General features: G+C 34.7%; 2 protein-coding genes and 1 pseudogene across 4 annotated transcripts; 2 read left to right on the top strand and 1 right to left on the bottom strand.

The window, feature by feature from the left end:
- Nucleotides 1-2,862: 2,862 nt before the first annotated feature.
- Nucleotides 2,863-5,277, bottom strand: LOC111274092 (uncharacterized). Its single transcript, XM_022858769.2, has 2 exons — nucleotides 4,090-5,277; nucleotides 2,863-3,699 (listed from the first exon to the last, which is right to left on the bottom strand). The coding sequence occupies exons 1-2, from the start codon at nucleotides 4,988-4,990 to the stop codon at nucleotides 3,203-3,205; spliced, it is 1,398 nt and encodes a 465-aa protein (XP_022714504.2). The 5' UTR covers nucleotides 4,991-5,277; the 3' UTR covers nucleotides 2,863-3,202.
- A 2,199-nt stretch (nucleotides 5,278-7,476) lies between these two features.
- Nucleotides 7,477-10,341, top strand: LOC111318786 (C2H2-like zinc finger protein). Of its 2 annotated transcripts, none has more exons than XM_089758179.1 (2): nucleotides 7,477-8,944; nucleotides 10,037-10,341. In XM_089758179.1, the coding sequence occupies exon 1, from the start codon at nucleotides 7,499-7,501 to the stop codon at nucleotides 8,723-8,725; it is 1,227 nt and encodes a 408-aa protein (XP_089614305.1). In that variant the 5' UTR covers nucleotides 7,477-7,498; the 3' UTR covers nucleotides 8,726-8,944; nucleotides 10,037-10,341. The 2 variants fall into 2 exon arrangements, with proteins under 2 accessions (XP_089614305.1, XP_022714417.1); XM_022858682.2 differs by lacking the exon at nucleotides 10,037-10,341 and adding an exon at nucleotides 9,036-9,291.
- A 2,636-nt stretch (nucleotides 10,342-12,977) lies between these two features.
- Nucleotides 12,978-13,822, top strand: LOC111301172 (ethylene-responsive transcription factor RAP2-1 pseudogene; annotated as a pseudogene). The gene has a single exon (XR_016340808.1). The product of XR_016340808.1 is annotated as an ethylene-responsive transcription factor RAP2-1 pseudogene (transcript).
- The last annotated feature ends 3,231 nt before the right edge of the window (nucleotides 13,823-17,053 follow it).

Raw genomic sequence — 17,053 nt, 5'->3', positions numbered from 1 at the left:
CTCTTTCAGTCTTCTCCTTTATTTACCAGAATCATTAACACAGTCATTAACCTAATTTGGACCATCCTCCTGCTGTCTAATCACTCAGTTCTGTTAATCAGTGCACTAGGCTTTTGTATTTCAAGTACATATTTACACGATCTGAGGTTTCATAGAAAAGTTATGATTCCTAAGGGCATAATTATTACCTTCAGCCTCTAGCGTCAACCAGAAAGCCAATAAACAAATCAAACTTGTTTTTTCTTTTAGTAGATTTTTTTTCTTGTACACCATCATAGTTTTTTCCTGAATAAAACACCACAAATGCTGCTAAAAGATGTTTGTGCACTCTGATTGTAAAACCTTTGATGATAAAACTAAAAGCTTTTTCAATGTGTTGGAGACAAAACATGTGCAGGGTTGTAGGCCTTCATCATGCCCATGCCTTCATTTTGCAATTAGATTGTGGCTTTTTTTAGTGCTTTGGGGTATATCATATGTTTGTAAATAATAGGGAATGCAACTCTTAAGGCCTTTTGATAATAGGGTTTATATTGGATGTATGTTTGTGTATAGATTCTATATATTATCAATGAATTAAATGATATTATTTTATTAATTAAATAAATTAAATGATATTTTCTCATTAATAAGTAAATTTTAAAAAAATATTATTTTTGTTTATTTATTTTAAGAATAAATATTTATTCATTAATAAAATAATATTATCTAATTTATTATACACCAATATCAAATATAAAACTTTGTTAATTTGTAGTTATAAATCACAATCAAATGCATTGATGATTGGCTCTACTCTGCCAAGAATCTTTACAAAATAGACACATTTTCCAGCCAAATTGAGGGCCATGCTATTTTGTTTCTATCGTTTCCATTGATCTGTGAGTTTTTTGTCCTTTGGTAGAAAATGAGTTGGGTTCAACTAAACAATTTTCCATTGAAAACTAATAAAAATGTTAGTACCATGATTTAATTGAGAGAGAGATTTTGACATGTCTAGTAGAAAAGGCCATGCTTATCTATTAACACCAAACTTTTTGCTTTCTTTTCTCTGCCAATTATGAAAGAAAAAATAAACCACTAGAAAGGATACAGTACAGGTTTATTAATTATTGTTTTTTGGGAAGGAAACCAATGGAAGGAAAAGAAATAAAGATGGAGAAATAGGTTGTCTGTTAGGCCTGGATAATAATGGCGTGCAAAACAATTACAGGTGATCAGGCTTAAAGGCCTTATAAGGACTGGGATTAAAATAATTAAAAATAAAAATAATATACATTAAACTTTTAAATTTTTGAAAGAATGTAAAACAATGTGCCAAAATCTTTGAAACCACCCTATTTCCAATTGAAAATATGGCTCCCGGGCGTCCTACTGTATTGGATTGGCAGACTTTCCCCATCATGAACTTGCCTTGGAGTTGGGCCAATTTCCCATGCGGTCCCATATTCCTCTCGGGTAACGCTAGTTCATTGACTCACTTTTCCAGTTTTCCTCCATGAGTTCAAAGGCCTAAGGAGCCTTTGTTTTGGACTCTTGGCCATTGGGGTTGGACGGGTTGAGACTTGAAACACTGCAGGATGAGGAGTTAAAGCACCAGACCAGACTGGCATTGAATGTTTTTGAGACAACGGCCATAAATGCCAGGATACAGCAAATCGCAACAGGATCCGATGTTTGATAGTTTTAACAAGTATATTAGTAGATTTTTTTTTTTTGGGAGAAATGTATTAGTTGTAGTATTTTGCTTTGTTTATAAAGTATAAACATCAATAAAACGTGGTAATTACTAAGTTTACTATTAGCAAAGTCTTGTCCAAAGTCTTTATCGAATATTTACATGGCTATAATCTCTTTCCTTTAATACTCTTTCACTTCGATGCTGAGCCATACCTTGTGGAAAACTCTAACGTTTTCAGCTTTGTATTTGATTATTGGAGTTTGCTGGCAGGAAGCTAACCTGCGAAAACTTGAGCAAAACAAGTAATTAGAACCGGATAATGTGAAAAAACTGGAGCTTGACCAAAGAAAGAAAATATAAAGAAGAAAAAAAAAGCACAATTGATGTCAATTTGCACGTTTTTCTTATTGCTCCTTTTTCTTGGTGGAAAATCTTCTCACCTTTTACAGGTCAAAAAAAGTTTCTCTGTTTCTTGAGAATGCCCCATTGTTCAGGTCCCTCGAAGGACCGTCAGTGTTTGTTTACACTATATTCAAGTCAACGCAACTACAAATTTCCTAACTTCAATTCATAATCTGATTAAGGGTCTGCTAAACACCAAATCTGACACGATTACTCATGTTATCATTAACACATACAGTCCCCAAATCCTCATCCATTGCACTTATTTGTTAGTTGATTAAATCCCATGGCTGCCTTAGAGTCCATTTTCAATGGGACTAAGTGCTACGTATCCCTGGCATTTTCTTTCTTATTTTTCTTCAACGGAGCTGCCTTAGGTTGAATGTTGGGTTCTGACATTATTCCAAGCAAGCAAGCAACCTTGGATGTGGACTGTTTTGATGTCCAGACTTTTCTCTCAACTTGATGATTACACGACTTGGGAGTATCCCAGAAATTTTATTCCGAAACATCTGATCTTGAAATCCGATCCCTTCACCAACAAAAGTTTGACGCGGCACTAGTTTTGTTAGCTGAATCCATTGACAAATATTTAACGGTGAGTAAGGTTTGGCATTTGGCATCTCATCTTTTTACCACTTCCCACCCAGGGGATTTCTCTGCTTTCCTTATTCCTTTTTTCCTGTGCTCTTTTTTGCTTTTTCTTATGGAGATGGTCTTGATTTTGATACTTGAAATGTTAAACGATTGAGTTTGAGGGTCAAATATGGGCAAAAAGATCCAAAAATGAATAAATGCTATTGAATTCTATACTATACAATGTAAATTACATAGGCAGAAGGTTAGGTGAACAAATGTAAAAGCTTAAAATGAATTCAAGTATTTCAGATCCCAATTACTCATAAAACCTGTTTCTGTCTATGTATTTTGATGATGAACAAGCTGCTAAATATTGCAGAGGTTCAACTATTCAAGTAAAATCTATCAACCTTCTACTGAAACTCTATGCTTCCTCCATGTACGGCCAATCCATGGCACTCTCAAATGAAACACTGCATTCAATGCCAAAATCAAGACAACTCGGAGATACTCATTGCAAAAACATTGTCAGTCTTGTAGCTAAAAAACTGAGTTGGGGGATCTTCCATTATTATCCAAGACGATTTCAAATAAATCAGCCTCAGACTCCTCATCAAATTCTGTTGTTGGATAATTAGTCCCATTGTTGTGGCTGCCTTTGGTTGTGCACCTGTTAAGCCATTGGGAATCAATTCTTCCCATTGAAAATAGCTCTTTGCTGTCTTCATAGCCGAGAGCAGCAGTAGGGGAATTTACAAGAGGGGCAATGAAGCATGGATTTGGTGTCCGTTGTCCATTTGCTGGAGCATATGCAAATGCGCTTTGTCCAAAATTAGCTAGAACCAAAACATCATCGTTTGCTGCAAGAGTTGGATAAAGAGGAGTTCCAAATTCCTCAGACTTGCAATTTATTACATGTATCAGCTCCGAGTCTAATGTGAAAAACACTTTCTTTTGCCTAGGATTGAACCCGCAACCTATCACCTTCTCTGTTTTCCCCCAGTCTTCTTTCCCAGATTCAAACACAAGTTTAATTCCTGGAATAGAATAAAGCATGAGTTAAAGCATACATAATTCATGATACAGTGAAGGGTGACACGATTAACTGATTAAGTGGTCTTAGCCTAAATAATAAATAATACTTCTCTATACATAATTCATGACCATGTGGCAATGGGCCTTCTTTTCAAACTTCAGGGTCAGGCTAATTTTGGGGATCTAATTTTGGAGACCTTTTAGTTGAGAGACTGATTCAATGGCGGGTAGCCAATTTTTGTATTGCTAAACACAGGACAAACTTCTGAACTACTATTTCATCTATAAATGGGGTGTGTTTAATCTCCATTAACTTCTAAAAAATGGGTTGCTCATTTTCTGAAATGGTAATTAGAGATTTTATAGAAAAAAAAATGATGAAAATTAGTTACCATCTAGATAGACAGAACCATCTGAATTGAAACCGATGGATCCTGGATAGCTCCCAGGCAGCTTAGAAGGAAGAGAGCCTCCTGCAGTTAGTCCCACTGATAACATTACTGCTTCACCTTTTCCATCATCTTTAGTTGCAAGCTTTAATTCCTCAATCTTGCTAATATCATGACTGCTGATCGTAACATGGACAAAAGATTCTGAATTTGCTTTTGGATTGGAATTTTCTTGGATCAATTTTGTCCTCTCACCTTCCTTCAGCTTGTCACTTGACTCACGATCATCTCCTCTGCAATACAAAATGGTGATCTCGAAATAGGCCTCCTGAGGGAAAGCAGAATTCCCCAAGGGAGGCCCTGGCAAAGGCAAAGCTGTTCTAATAACAGATGCTGCAGCCATAGGATGACGCCATATCTTTTTAGACCCAGAATTTAGCCTAATCTTTTGCATGAAATCTGCTGATCCCTGACTTACTTCCCAGTTTATCTCTATATTATTTCCTCTTCCAAAATCACCAGCGGCACATAACCCCAACAGGCTTGATCTTGTAGACGGAGATGACATGTAGCCTGTGAAGCCAAATCTAGACCATCCATTTTCAACTGCATCTGTGATGAGAGATGGATGATCAGCCCAATTAAATAAAGGTTTTGCTGAAACCCCACGTCGAAAAACATAGTAATTTCCTCTTCTCTTGTTATCTAAATCAAGCTGGTGATGATGTAGACTCTCCTGTTGAAGTCTGACAATCCCCTCCTGAAAATTTTCAGTCCTAGCAGCCCTGTTCTCATCAACTATATCTTTACGGTCTTTATGATAACACCACCTACATATAAACACAATAAAAAGGATCACAATAATTCCGATGGTCGCCGCTACCGCATATATCCATTCAAGCATCTCTCTTTTCTCAAACTATATAGCTTAACTCTCTACGGCTTCTTGATTTTTATTTCCACTAGTTTCACTTTTCTTTTCTGAAAATGTATTTCGTGAAGAAAACGATAATGAAGGAAGATGAAAGAAACTATGAAGAGAAAAAAAAGGGCAAGGCAAGCGTGGACTAAGACTGGTTCAAGAAAGGCAGAAGCTCTGGTGTAAGCAAAACAGTAAAGCAGTGAAGGAGAGGAACCATTTCGAGGGATTAGGCGTTAACGTTTTCTTTATTTATGGTCCATTCTTTAATTAGTGTGACGGACACTCCTTCCTCATTAAAACACGCGTTTATTTATTGATTCATTGCATTTTTGTTTTCAAAGGGCAGAGAGAGAATTTTTAAGTTGTAAATTTGTAACTTGTCAGTAAGCCCTTCTAGAAAAACCTTAAGTCCAAATTCTCGTTGAAGGTGCTATGCTTTCATTTGTTTTCACCGTCTGTTGTTTGATATCTGCATATAGGAGACAATTAAGCATTTGGGGCTCCAGCAAAGGGGGTGGGAAAGTGTGAAAGAAAAAGGTTGAGAAAAGTGACCAAGAAAATAGGGAACATGATTTTTGTTGTAGTACATGTTGGTAGGTTTTGGTCGACTTACAATTAATCCCATGTAGAATCTACTGTTTTGGAATTCTATGCAAAAGCAATCGTTTCGTGTTTGTAGAGGGTTCTTGAGACCATGGCAAGAAGATTGCTAGAACATTGAACATTCATTAAAAATGTGCCATATTCAGATGAATGCAATGTATTTAAATAAGGGTGTCTGAAATACATAGTTTAATTGACTTTCATCATTCTGGTTGAGAAGAAAAATACATGACATTTCCTAATTGAAAATTTGTCTCATTAGGCATGATCTCTAGCCCTGGAAGAAAAAGGCTACATATTCCTGGATATAATTGGGGGGGGGGGGGGGGGGGGGACACTGCTTGTGTTGTGTTGGCTGACTTCCATAGTGGGAACTTCAGATTTTTGTATAAGATTTCTATTAGAGGTTCAGCCTTTTTTTTTTTTTTTTTTAAGGTAGTGATTTGCTTTAGGCATCTTAGATGTCACTCTAGTGCCCTGTATTTATTTAAATATTGGCAATAAAGTCTTAAGGGATTGTGATTTGTATGCTTTCCCTGTCATTTTGCCAGACAAATTATGTTTCATCTGCAAAGTAATGAGAGGCCTCTATATTCCTGAAAAATCATCAAAATAGCAACTGTTTTTCTTATTTTTAAACGAAAAGAAAAAAAAAACTACGTTGACCTTTTATAGTTATCCTATTTTAATATAATCAAACAAAAATATAATTTCATTAATGTTATTCAAGCACTAAGCACTTTTTTATGAACGAGATCTCATCCTGATATAGAGAAAATGTTGTACATGTTGAGATTGGAATTCAAGTCCTGCTACACTTTACAATGGCTGACAATCTTATGACCACTCAAAACAGAAGTGAATTAAAACCAATAATTCAACTTCAGAAGCCCCACTAAAGTTTGGTTACTTGATGCTTCCTCAGTCATCCCCTGTATCATAATAAAACATAAAAGCAATCATCAGTTTAATAATCATACTGTTTGGTAATAGTTGACAAAAAGAATGGATCATAATTCCAAAGATAATTGCCATAATTCGGGGGGACGGGGGGGGGGGGGGGGGGATCTTAAAGAGAAACCATAAAGATTTTGAGAAACACTTTGTTTTCCAAAATGCGGAACAAAAAGGAGGGTGCCATGTCTTATTTAGAAAAAAAAATGCATTGGAAAAGTAATAGTGAGAAGCTAAAAGCAAGAAATAGACCATTGATGAAGTCAATTATCAAACAGTTTTCCTTTCTATCCCCTCCATAGCCTTGTTAATGACAAAGGGCTTTTATTTTTTTATCAAAGTTGACAAGAAAAAGGGAAAGAAAGGGACAAAGAAAATGAAAAGCCAGCATGGTGATTATCAACTGCAAATAGAACCATTTTCTTTGGCAGGATCACCAGGCACCAGGCAAAACCATTGAAGTAAGAGCTTTTTTTTATCTTATTTGTCCATGTTGTTGCAGACAGTCACGCACACTAGGAATGATTGGCTGTAGAGTTGCTTGGCGATAAACCTGGGACCTGAGAAAACAAAAGTAGCATGTCCCGGCGTAGAAATTTGCACCACCACAAAATCCAACATTCTTCTGGCTAGAATTTCGAAAATCTACATGTTTATCCAATTTGATTGGTTTCTTTCCTTTTTTCTTTTTTCCCCTCAATATAGAAAAATCGAAGGCCCCAATGCATAACATAAACACGCTTTTACAAATACGTAGGCCCATATCTACCGTTTCCATCATAAAGAAAAACCATGCAATAGGCCCATAAACTATCATTTATGGATCTGCAATTTCTGAAAAAGCCCGACTTAACAGGTCTAGTAAATGGCCCATAGCTCGCCGGCTGTTGATATTTAGAACTTAAGCTTTGGATAACTAGCTTCAGCACGATAATGAATCCTCTCTGCAACTCCTTAAAATCCCTTTACCTACAGCCCTCCCCTATCCACTCCAAACCAGACCTCTTCTTTTCCCACTCACTCTCACCCACTTTCACCACACCCTTCAAAACCAAATACCCACCACGCAAATGCCATCTCACCGTCAAATCCAACGCCAACGCCGTGGAAATCGACCTGGTAAGGAACAAGCAAGGCGTTTACGCTCCCAAACAGGAAAAAGTGGTTATCTTGTGGGACCTCGACAATAAACCACCGCGCGGACCGCCATACGAGGCGGCGTTGGCCTTGAAAAAAATGGCTGAAAATTTCGGGGAAGTCGTTGACATGTCAGCATACGCTAACCGTCACGCGTTCATCCATTTGCCTCCGTGGGTCTTACAAGAACGACGCGAGAGGAAAAGCCTCGACATCCTCGAACGCAAAGGAATCGTAACTCCATCCGAACTTTACATTTGTGGAGTTTGCGGTCGGAAATGCAAGACAAATTTGGACTTGAAGAAACATTTCAAGCAGTTACATGAAAGGGAGCGACAAAAGAAGTTAAACAGAATGAAATCATTGAAAGGAAAGAAACGACAGCGGTTTAAGGAAAGGTATATAAGTGGGAATCATAAGTATAACGAAGCGGCGAGGAGTTTGGTTACGCCGAAGGTTGGGTATGGTTTGGCGAGAGAGCTAAGGAGAGCTGGGGTTTATGTTAAGACAGTGGAGGATAAGCCCCAAGCGGCGGATTGGGCATTGAAAAGACAAATGCAGCATTCCATGAGTAGAGGGATTGATTGGTTATTTTTGGTTTCGGATGACAAGGATTTTGTGGACATGCTCAAGAGGGCAAAGGAGGCGAATTTGGGGACTGTGGTTGTAGGGGATTGGAACAGGGCTTTGGGAAGACATGCCGATTTATGGGTGTCTTGGATTGGGGTGGAAAATGGGGAGGTTACAGAGAAAGATTTGGTGCCTAAAAGGAGGAGGAAGAGGAGTGAGGATGATGGGTTGTTTTCGGTTTCAGAATTTGATGGTGGGAGTGTGGGGGAATTGGATGGGGTGGTGAATGACCTTGTGGTAGAAAGGACTGAGTTTGGTGGTGTGAGGATTTCATTGTTTTCGGAAGGGGAGGAAGATGAGGATGAATGGGAGATTGAGGGAGTTGGTGATGTAAATTACTTTTTGGATGATAGTGAGGATGAGGTGTTTTTTGAGGAAGATGGATATTATTGATGAGTAAAGTTTGGTTAGTTATGACAGTCCGGAATTTTAACTTATATGAGGAACTTATATGATTATGGAAATCAGGAATTGGAACTTATACAGGGAAGAATGGGAAAGAGATTGTAATTTATATTATCAGTGACTTTGCTGCTTGTTTGATAAGAGTTAAAAATCCTAATGGTGGCATTTGCTGATTGTGGTTCTCCATTGTCTTCAGATTTGCTAGTGGTAAATATCTGCCTCATATTGTCTCTATGTTATTTTCTTTTGATGGTGTAGAGTTTACTAGTGATAGCTTGAAAATTGAAATGTTATATAGGTATTAACAAGAGGGAAACTGCAGCATTGCTATGCATTTAGAATCATTTTCTGGTTCAACACCAATTTGCTATGTGCCTCATCTATTTTGGTACACAAGCTGCTTTGTGTTTGTGTGTCTCGAACTTGATCAGTGGACAGTGGTGGAACATGGTTGCTTACTTATTTTCATTTTAATTGTTTGGATTTTTATGTGTAAAACTTCTAATTATCTATCTACCTTGTACTAATAAATCATACTTTTTGCTGTCACTTTAGATTAGTGTTTGTCTTGGTTAATCAGATCAAGTTTCTGTTGCCTTGCTATGTTGATGAACTATTCCCGTGGGTGATACCCAAATGATGTTGCCTAATTGCTGGTTTCATGTGTGGTCTTTTTTGTCCAATCCAAATGTTTGGGTGGTAACTTCAAAGTTGAAATAGAAAAATTTAAAATCCTTTAAGTTATAGCTTGGAGTTTGTTTGGGTATGAGAAGAAGAATAATCAGTACTAAAAGGTGTAAAAAACAAAAAACAGAGAATTTGAGAATAAGAGGATGCTGATTCTTGATTGATTTGTCTCTTGCTTGTTATTGGAGGGGAATGATTGCTTCTCCTTAGTCTCTGTCGACTACAATTCTGTTAGTGTGCATTAAGATGCGATACTGAAAACAGGGGTTGTGGAGTGTTGCATAAATAGAAGGTTTTGTGATAAATTTCTCCTGAAATTCGATTTACAAGAAGGAGCAAATGAGGAAACGAGAAGGGAATTAATGGGATGAAAAGCTTTTACTGTGTCATTTTGGAGATAGAAGAACAAAGGAAATGGGCAGACATGTTAGTTAGAAATATTTAATTGTTTTACTATTGTGCTTTGATTGTCGCTTTGATTGTCATAACCTCCCTCGTCTCAGTTCAATGTCATGGAGTTTCAGAAATATCTGGTGGCCTTTAAAGGCTGTTGTCTGTATTGATCCTGGACGAGTTGATTGCTCATAATTCCTTTTGCTGCACTAATTGCAGGAGTTCATGGCCCCTGACCAGCAGAGGTCCTTTCTCAGGTTTAGTGGATCATGACCTTTCAGCCTTTTAATTGATGATATTAGGGTCATGTCCAATGATTCAGTGAAGTTCCTCCAATCATAGGTGATTTAGGACAAGGATAAAGGGATGTTGCCACAACTTGAAAAGAAATTGGTAGTTATTTTGTCGAAGTAACAAAATTAGGTCTAGACACTATTCTTGAACCGATTAAGATGATAATGATGATAAATTTTGAGAAGAATTTGGACCTTTAATAAATAAAGATTAGAATGTTTTATATTTAATCTTGATTTGATGGCTTTGTTATCGGCATCAATAGGATTTACTGTTCCATATCAATCAGCTTTGAAGGGTTATCATGCTTAATAATTGGTCTAGTGCTCAATCATGCTTGCATAATTTCATAGCATAGTGGGACATTGTCATGGAATCTTCTATAGATGAGGCCTCAGATTTGCACTGATCAACTAACCAATTGAAAAACTATGCATTCAAGATTTGCCTTCGAGCATGAGTCATGGGGCAGTCAGGCTGAATTATTCTGTCATTGATCTTTGGTTATGTTTAGAGATTAAGGATGTCCTATCTGAATAAAGGGTACTGCACTATATATCAGAATCAAAAAGTAGCAGCTCTTAGACTGGTTTTTTAATATCAGAAAGAATTTTAGGATAAGGTTTGGATCTATACCTAAAGATTGAGTTTAATGGTTATCCTACTCCTCGCTAGATTAAAGAAAAAAAGGTCATCTGTCTTGTTGAATATGTTACTACTACTATTATTTTTTTTTTCCCTTTTTAATTTCCAAATGACAGGTTGAGGTCGTTTATCAGGTTTTGGTATGAGGTCAGCAGGTGACAAAGACCTATGCCTAGGGGTATAAACGAATAAAATTTTCGACGAACTATTTGTAAATATGTTCGATTTTTATTTGTTTATGTTTGTTTGTTAAGTTTAACTAACGATTTTGATCAACATTTTTATATTTATTATTAAATGAATTGAACACGAATAAAGATTTGTTTTGTTTGTTTATTTTTGTGAACAAGTTTGTTTAAAATTTGTTTGAAATTTGTTTGTTTAATATTCATTTGTTGTTTGTTTATAATAATACTAATAAAATTACATTTTTATTTTTTACTTTATCGTATTTTAAGATTTATTTATATTTATTAAGATTCGTTTATGTTTATTTAAGATTCATTTGTTTGATTATAATTTATTTATTATTCATGAATATGTTTGATTATATATGTTTGTGGATATATTCATTTAATATTTACGAATAAATTCGTTTAATTTAATTGAACGAATACAAATTGAATATAAATAATTTATTATTTAAACGAATGAATTTGAACGAATAAAATAATTTTTTTAATGAATACAAATGGAACATAAATATTTTTAAAAATAAAAAAATGAATTACAGATATATATTTTTTCGATTTATTTTCAGTCTTATCGATGTTTTTCATTTTATGACTTACAGAATGTTAAGATTGAAGGAGATAAGAGTGAAAAAAAAAGAAAAAAAAAAAAAGGAATATGAGATGAATGAAAGGGCTAGAGTTGTTGATATACAAAATACTAATAATTTTCAACAGATCACTTGTGTTTTATTATAAGATAATGATGAAAAAACAGGTCACTGAAGATCATCAAACTGTTTTATCCACCCAATAATTGAAGAAAGTAGGCGGGTCAAGCCATTCATGTTGTTTAGTTGTTGAGCCGCATATCCATTTTATTACCAAAAAATTTTGATTGAAAAAAATATATGTTTTATAATTAAAGATCGTAAAATTAATCCTGACTTTGGAAAATCTAATTAAAGAATGCGGCAGCACCCTTTGATTAGGTAATTAGATTCAACGGCGACAAGGGCAGTAGAAGACCAAGTGGAAGAAGCTAACGGTGCCTACTCCTGACATTTTCACCTTGCAGAAAATTCTACCCTTAGTTTTATGCTATATATATTATTTTGTAATAATTCAAAAGAAGGTTTGAATTTTCATCCAAAAGCCTTTAAAAGATTTATTTGTATAAACCTTTAATGCATAGTTTGGTTTTAATAGTCAATAATCAAAGTGACGGAAAATCATGGTTAAGTCCTTAGAAATGTGTAACAATAGTAATTTAAATTCATAATTTAATTTAATTAATTTATATAATTATTTTTAAAAGATGATATTTAATAAATTTTAAATTTAAATTTTAATATTTACAATTATTTTCTTTATTTTCAAGTAAGTTATAATCTTTTTTATAAAAAAAAAAAAATTAAAGCTTATAATTAGATTACTTTCTCTGTCTTCAAGTAAGTTATAATCTCTTTTCTAAAAAAATTTTTACTTATAATTTGATGATTAAGATTTACATTTGAAGTAAAAAAAAGTCAATTTAAATGTGTGATGTGTTCTCGAATAAATTAATACACATGACATAGCTCAAACCGGTGAAATTAAGGTAAAATTAACTTGTAAGCAATACTTCTAATTACGACAATGCCAACTTGTTCATGATATAAAATCATTTGATAAGAATTTTAATTTGGGAATGATTTGCTGATTTAGAGTATATTCGGAAAAAAAAAAAAAAAGAAGAAAAAGACAAAAAAAATACTTAGAAATAATCCAGGAAGTTTGCGTGCTGGGAGCAGAAACACGTCGGCGCTCATATGCTAACAAGCAGCTACGTTAGTTTTTTTTTTTTTTTTTTAATATATTTGGTTTGGTTAAATTACCAAATACCCTTTCATACTCACCAAGAGAATAACAGTTTTGGGTGTGCTCGTGTATAATTTTTGTAGGCTGCTGATATATAGAATAGAAAGAAAGATCAGATGGGGCTGATGGATTATGTCGGCCACATTTGGATTTATTTTAATGAACATCAACGTGGCGGCCGTGCCCAGACGATCGACTAGCAGCCAAGTGGGAAACTAATACTTCTTTCCTCTGCATGCCCTTTCCCCCTCTCTTTTCTCATGTAGTATCCTCTTCTATTTATATATAATAGAGAATAGCTTTTGAAGCAAAGGGATTAGTTTTTTTTTCCGTTAGGATACTTGTTGAGGGTTTAGGGTTTTTTTTTTTTTGTTCTGTCATGGAAGGTGATTGTTGTTCAAGTTCAAGTTCAACAAGCGGAGAGAAGAGGAAGCAAAGGCAACAGCAAAAAGAGAAGCCATTCAGAGGGATAAGGATGAGGAAGTGGGGCAAGTGGGTGGCTGAAATCAGAGAACCAAACAAGAGATCTAGGATTTGGCTCGGCTCTTACACCACTCCTATAGCAGCTGCTCGTGCCTATGACACCGCAGTTTTCTACTTGCGTGGGCCTTCCGCTAGGCTCAACTTCCCTGACCTCATATTACAAGAAGATGACATTAGGGATATCTCACCCGCTTCCATACGCAAGAAAGCAACCGAGGTGGGGGCTAAAGTCGACGCTTTACAAACCTCGCTTCATCACGCTTCATCATCAAAATCATCAAACCATAGTCGAGTTTTCCTGAAGCCTGATTTGAACAAGTATCCCGAAAGCTCCGAAGAAGATTGAAACGATACAAAAGTGACGATCATAACCCAAAAAATGAAAACAAAAATCAACAACTGTTCATAGGCACCGCCCTTTTTTTTTTCTTATGTCTTTTGATTCTCATCAAATATCAACTGCCAAAGAATAGAATCAATAAAAAAAAATGGATTGATTCTGTTCGATAAGGTTATGTTTTACTTTGGGAATACAAGGTTTGTTTTTTGTTTACGTTATTTTTTACTATAATTTCCTTTTATTTAATTATATCTGTATTTGTGATGAAAAAAAGTTAGGGAAATTCGATGAAAGTTAAGATTAGAGGATAGATATGGAAAAGAAAAACGAGGGCGATGGCCTACCACCTTGTGTCTGCATATTTTAGTTGCTAGAACCAAACGAGGTAGATAAGGAGATGAGGGTGAGACACTTGAGAGAACCAAATCCATACTTATGACTTTGCTTTGTATACACCACCAAACACAGCCAAATTAGGGAGAAGCGCCCCACCAAAAAAAAAAAAAAGAGTGGTCCTTTGTATGAGCAGAGGATGGTTGTCACCGTCATTAATGGTGGTAGCTTGCAAAAGGGTTTGTTTGGTGGATGTTGATATGTGATGAAAGGTGTGCGGTGAATGGGTTTTTCTGTTTCTTTCTTTATCTTTTCTATATACATAATATACTTAATTAACGTAAGTTGTGCTTTTTTTTTTTTTTTCTTATTTGTTTGTTTGTCGTACGCGTATAGAGGAGGCAATGCACTTAACTTGTGTGACCTGGATTTTGGTGTGTATTAATGAGGACCAGACATGGAAGAAAACCTTTTTTTTTGCTTTAAATGCGGTGGAGGGTTGATTTTCTACCTGGTTTTTAGTTGTGAAATATGCCGCTGCTGTTCTTTGTTCCAACTGTTATCCAATCAGAAATTTGACTTTAGAATGAAAAAGGAAAAGGACAAATCGTTTAATAAAGCCAAATTGTATGAAAAACGTTAACCATTTGCCTATTAACATTGATTAAGGTGAATATTTTAAGCTTCTTTTCCCATCCAATAACATATGGGAGCCTCAAGACAGGAAAAATCAATTAGCCAGCAACAGGTCTGTCAATGCCTGTCATAGAAGAACTTGGAAGAAATCGATATTTTTAACTTTTGCAGTCCACTGGGCGGCAAATTACTGATGTTGTTGATTGAATTGTTTGATTGTAAGTTAGAAAAGCGCCTGTAGATCGATCGACCCACTAATATATTGCTCAAGGAATTGCTCTTAAACTAAAGGCAGGAAAGGCAAACGTACCAAGTTAAAAGATGTTGATCTTATTCATATTTAACAGAAAATTTAATATTTTATTTGAATAAGAATGAAAATGAATATTATATTATAAATATGAAAATAAATAAAATTTTAAATTTTTATTAAAAATGAAAATGAAAATAAATAATATATTACTCATCTCATTCCCATATCTTATATATATTTATAAATATTTAGTAAATAGGTTATTTTTTAAATAATATAAATTATTATTTTAGATTAATTGAAATTAATATATTTTTCTTAAAAATTTATATAATAATATATATTTATAAAAAAAATTACATAAATATATATAAAAAATTAAAAAAATAAATTTTTATTTTTATTTTTTAAAAAATTAAAGATATGAAAATTACTCATACCCATTAAATATTCGTAAAAATAAAATTAAAATTAAAATTAAAATATCTGTTAGATATAAATACAAAAATATATATAATATAAAAATCTCAAGCCAATGATAGAAAATACCCTACCCTATCAATTGACATCCCTTCATGAAGCCAACAGAACCAGGTTGTCATCCTCGAACAAAACCAACTTCAAATGCTACCAATCACCACCGAAATCCCGAAGAAGTGGAGACCCCTTTTGAAATTAATCACCAATGAACCAAAAGCAGGGTAGTGCATCCCCACCAACAAAAGTGCACATCATATGGACAATTCTTCTCCTGTATGATATCATGATATACAGAAAATACCCGGTAGTCTATATGATGATTTTAGCTTCAACAAAGTTTTGCAATTGACATCAGAAAAATCTCAGCTGTAAGTTAGGTATCATGTGTGGAAAAGGGAAAAAAATATGATGTCGGTCCAATAGCATTACACCAATTGACTATAAAATTAATAGTTTTACAGAATTTGCAATGTTGATAGACACAAGTTAATGAGACACATTACAAGAGGAAAATTAAAATTGTTCCACCCCACTTGCAGCGTAAGACAGCTCTTCATTATCAAAGCTTGTTATGTTCTATTGATAGGTACAAAACATTTTCTTTCACCTGAAATGCACGAGGCATAATAGTATATTTGCCTCTTCTTTGCAATGAAAATATGAAATGCTGCAGCATTGATTAGTTGCAATGAGGCATTCAGTGACGGCAACAAGATGGCAATCTAGCAAAATATGAAAATTTACAGTAGAGGTCATTCTCAAGAAAATGACAGAAACCATGTCCACATGGGCATGCATATATACCAAAAGGCAAATGGAATCAAACAGAGATGTCATGTTTCATAAGCTTTCAGTCCAATCAAAAGAACTATACCATTTGCAATAAGAGATAGTAACAAGTCAAGTATGCAACAAGAATAAACCATTCAGTATATGGTCCATGTTTTTAAAAATTTGACACTTTTCACATGAGTAATTCAAGTTTTTCAGCTCCATTTTCAAGAGATATAGCAGATGTTAAATGACATTCTTACATAAAAGACCTATGAAGATGAAATGTGTAATTGATACATGATTAAATATCACACAACTTAGGCATCATGTAACACCAATCATAGCAGAGATGCCGCTTAGAACAGCAATAGTCAAATTGGTTGAATTTATGCAAGTCATGTTAAAAATCTTAATTTCCTAGCATATAAAAAGTCTCAGAAAAATTTTGATTCTTACCAGACTCTTATTAAAAAATTATTACTTCTTTCCACTACAAAGGCCAGTAGATACATTGCAGACAGAGCATTCATATTAGCAAAAAAAGAACAAGAAGAATAAAACAAATCTGTTCACTCTTTAAATGGGAAAACAAGTGGTATCTTCAAAAGACTCTTTCCACCCACTCTCCCTTCCCCCCTTTCTACATGCACAAGCACAGAGTTACAGACAGAGAACGTGGTAACCTGTTTCCTCTTGGTTAACTCAGAAATCCGATAAAAGGAGAATGACTAACACAGTTAAAAGGGAATGGAGACTCTATCAGACCAATTAAAAGAAACATTTGATTATTTGTTTTCCTGTTAGAAGAATGGAAAAATCAGACCACTAACATGGAGGTAAAATTTACTCATGGACAAACTAAACAAATGGAAAGAAGCCATAAACATCATTGTTCTAATGTAAAACTGCAGTCTTTCAATTCTTCAAATATCGGTATAAAAGTGTCACTTTGGCACTTTGAAAAGATC

Source organism: Durio zibethinus, chromosome 3 (assembly GCF_047325235.1).
Source record: "Durio zibethinus cultivar Kanyao isolate XHJ-2024 chromosome 3, ASM4732523v1, whole genome shotgun sequence".
NCBI classification, from domain to species: domain Eukaryota; kingdom Viridiplantae; phylum Streptophyta; class Magnoliopsida; order Malvales; family Malvaceae; genus Durio; species Durio zibethinus.
Note: the sequence above shows the minus strand (reverse complement) of the source record. Positions and strands in the feature narration are given on the sequence as shown.

What these genes read in the sequence shown, in the direction of transcription:
- LOC111274092 (XM_022858769.2), bottom strand. Translation starts at nt 4,990, where the DNA reads ATGCTTGAATGGATATATGCGGTAGCGGCGACCATCGGAATTATTGTG. An exon ending in TGGTTCTGTCTATCTAGATG is followed by an intron (nt 3,700 to 4,089) that starts GTAACTAATTTT and finishes ATTCTATTCCAG; the next exon opens with GAATTAAACTTGTGTTTGAA.
- LOC111318786 (XM_089758179.1), top strand. Translation starts at nt 7,499, where the DNA reads ATGAATCCTCTCTGCAACTCCTTAAAATCCCTTTACCTACAGCCCTCC.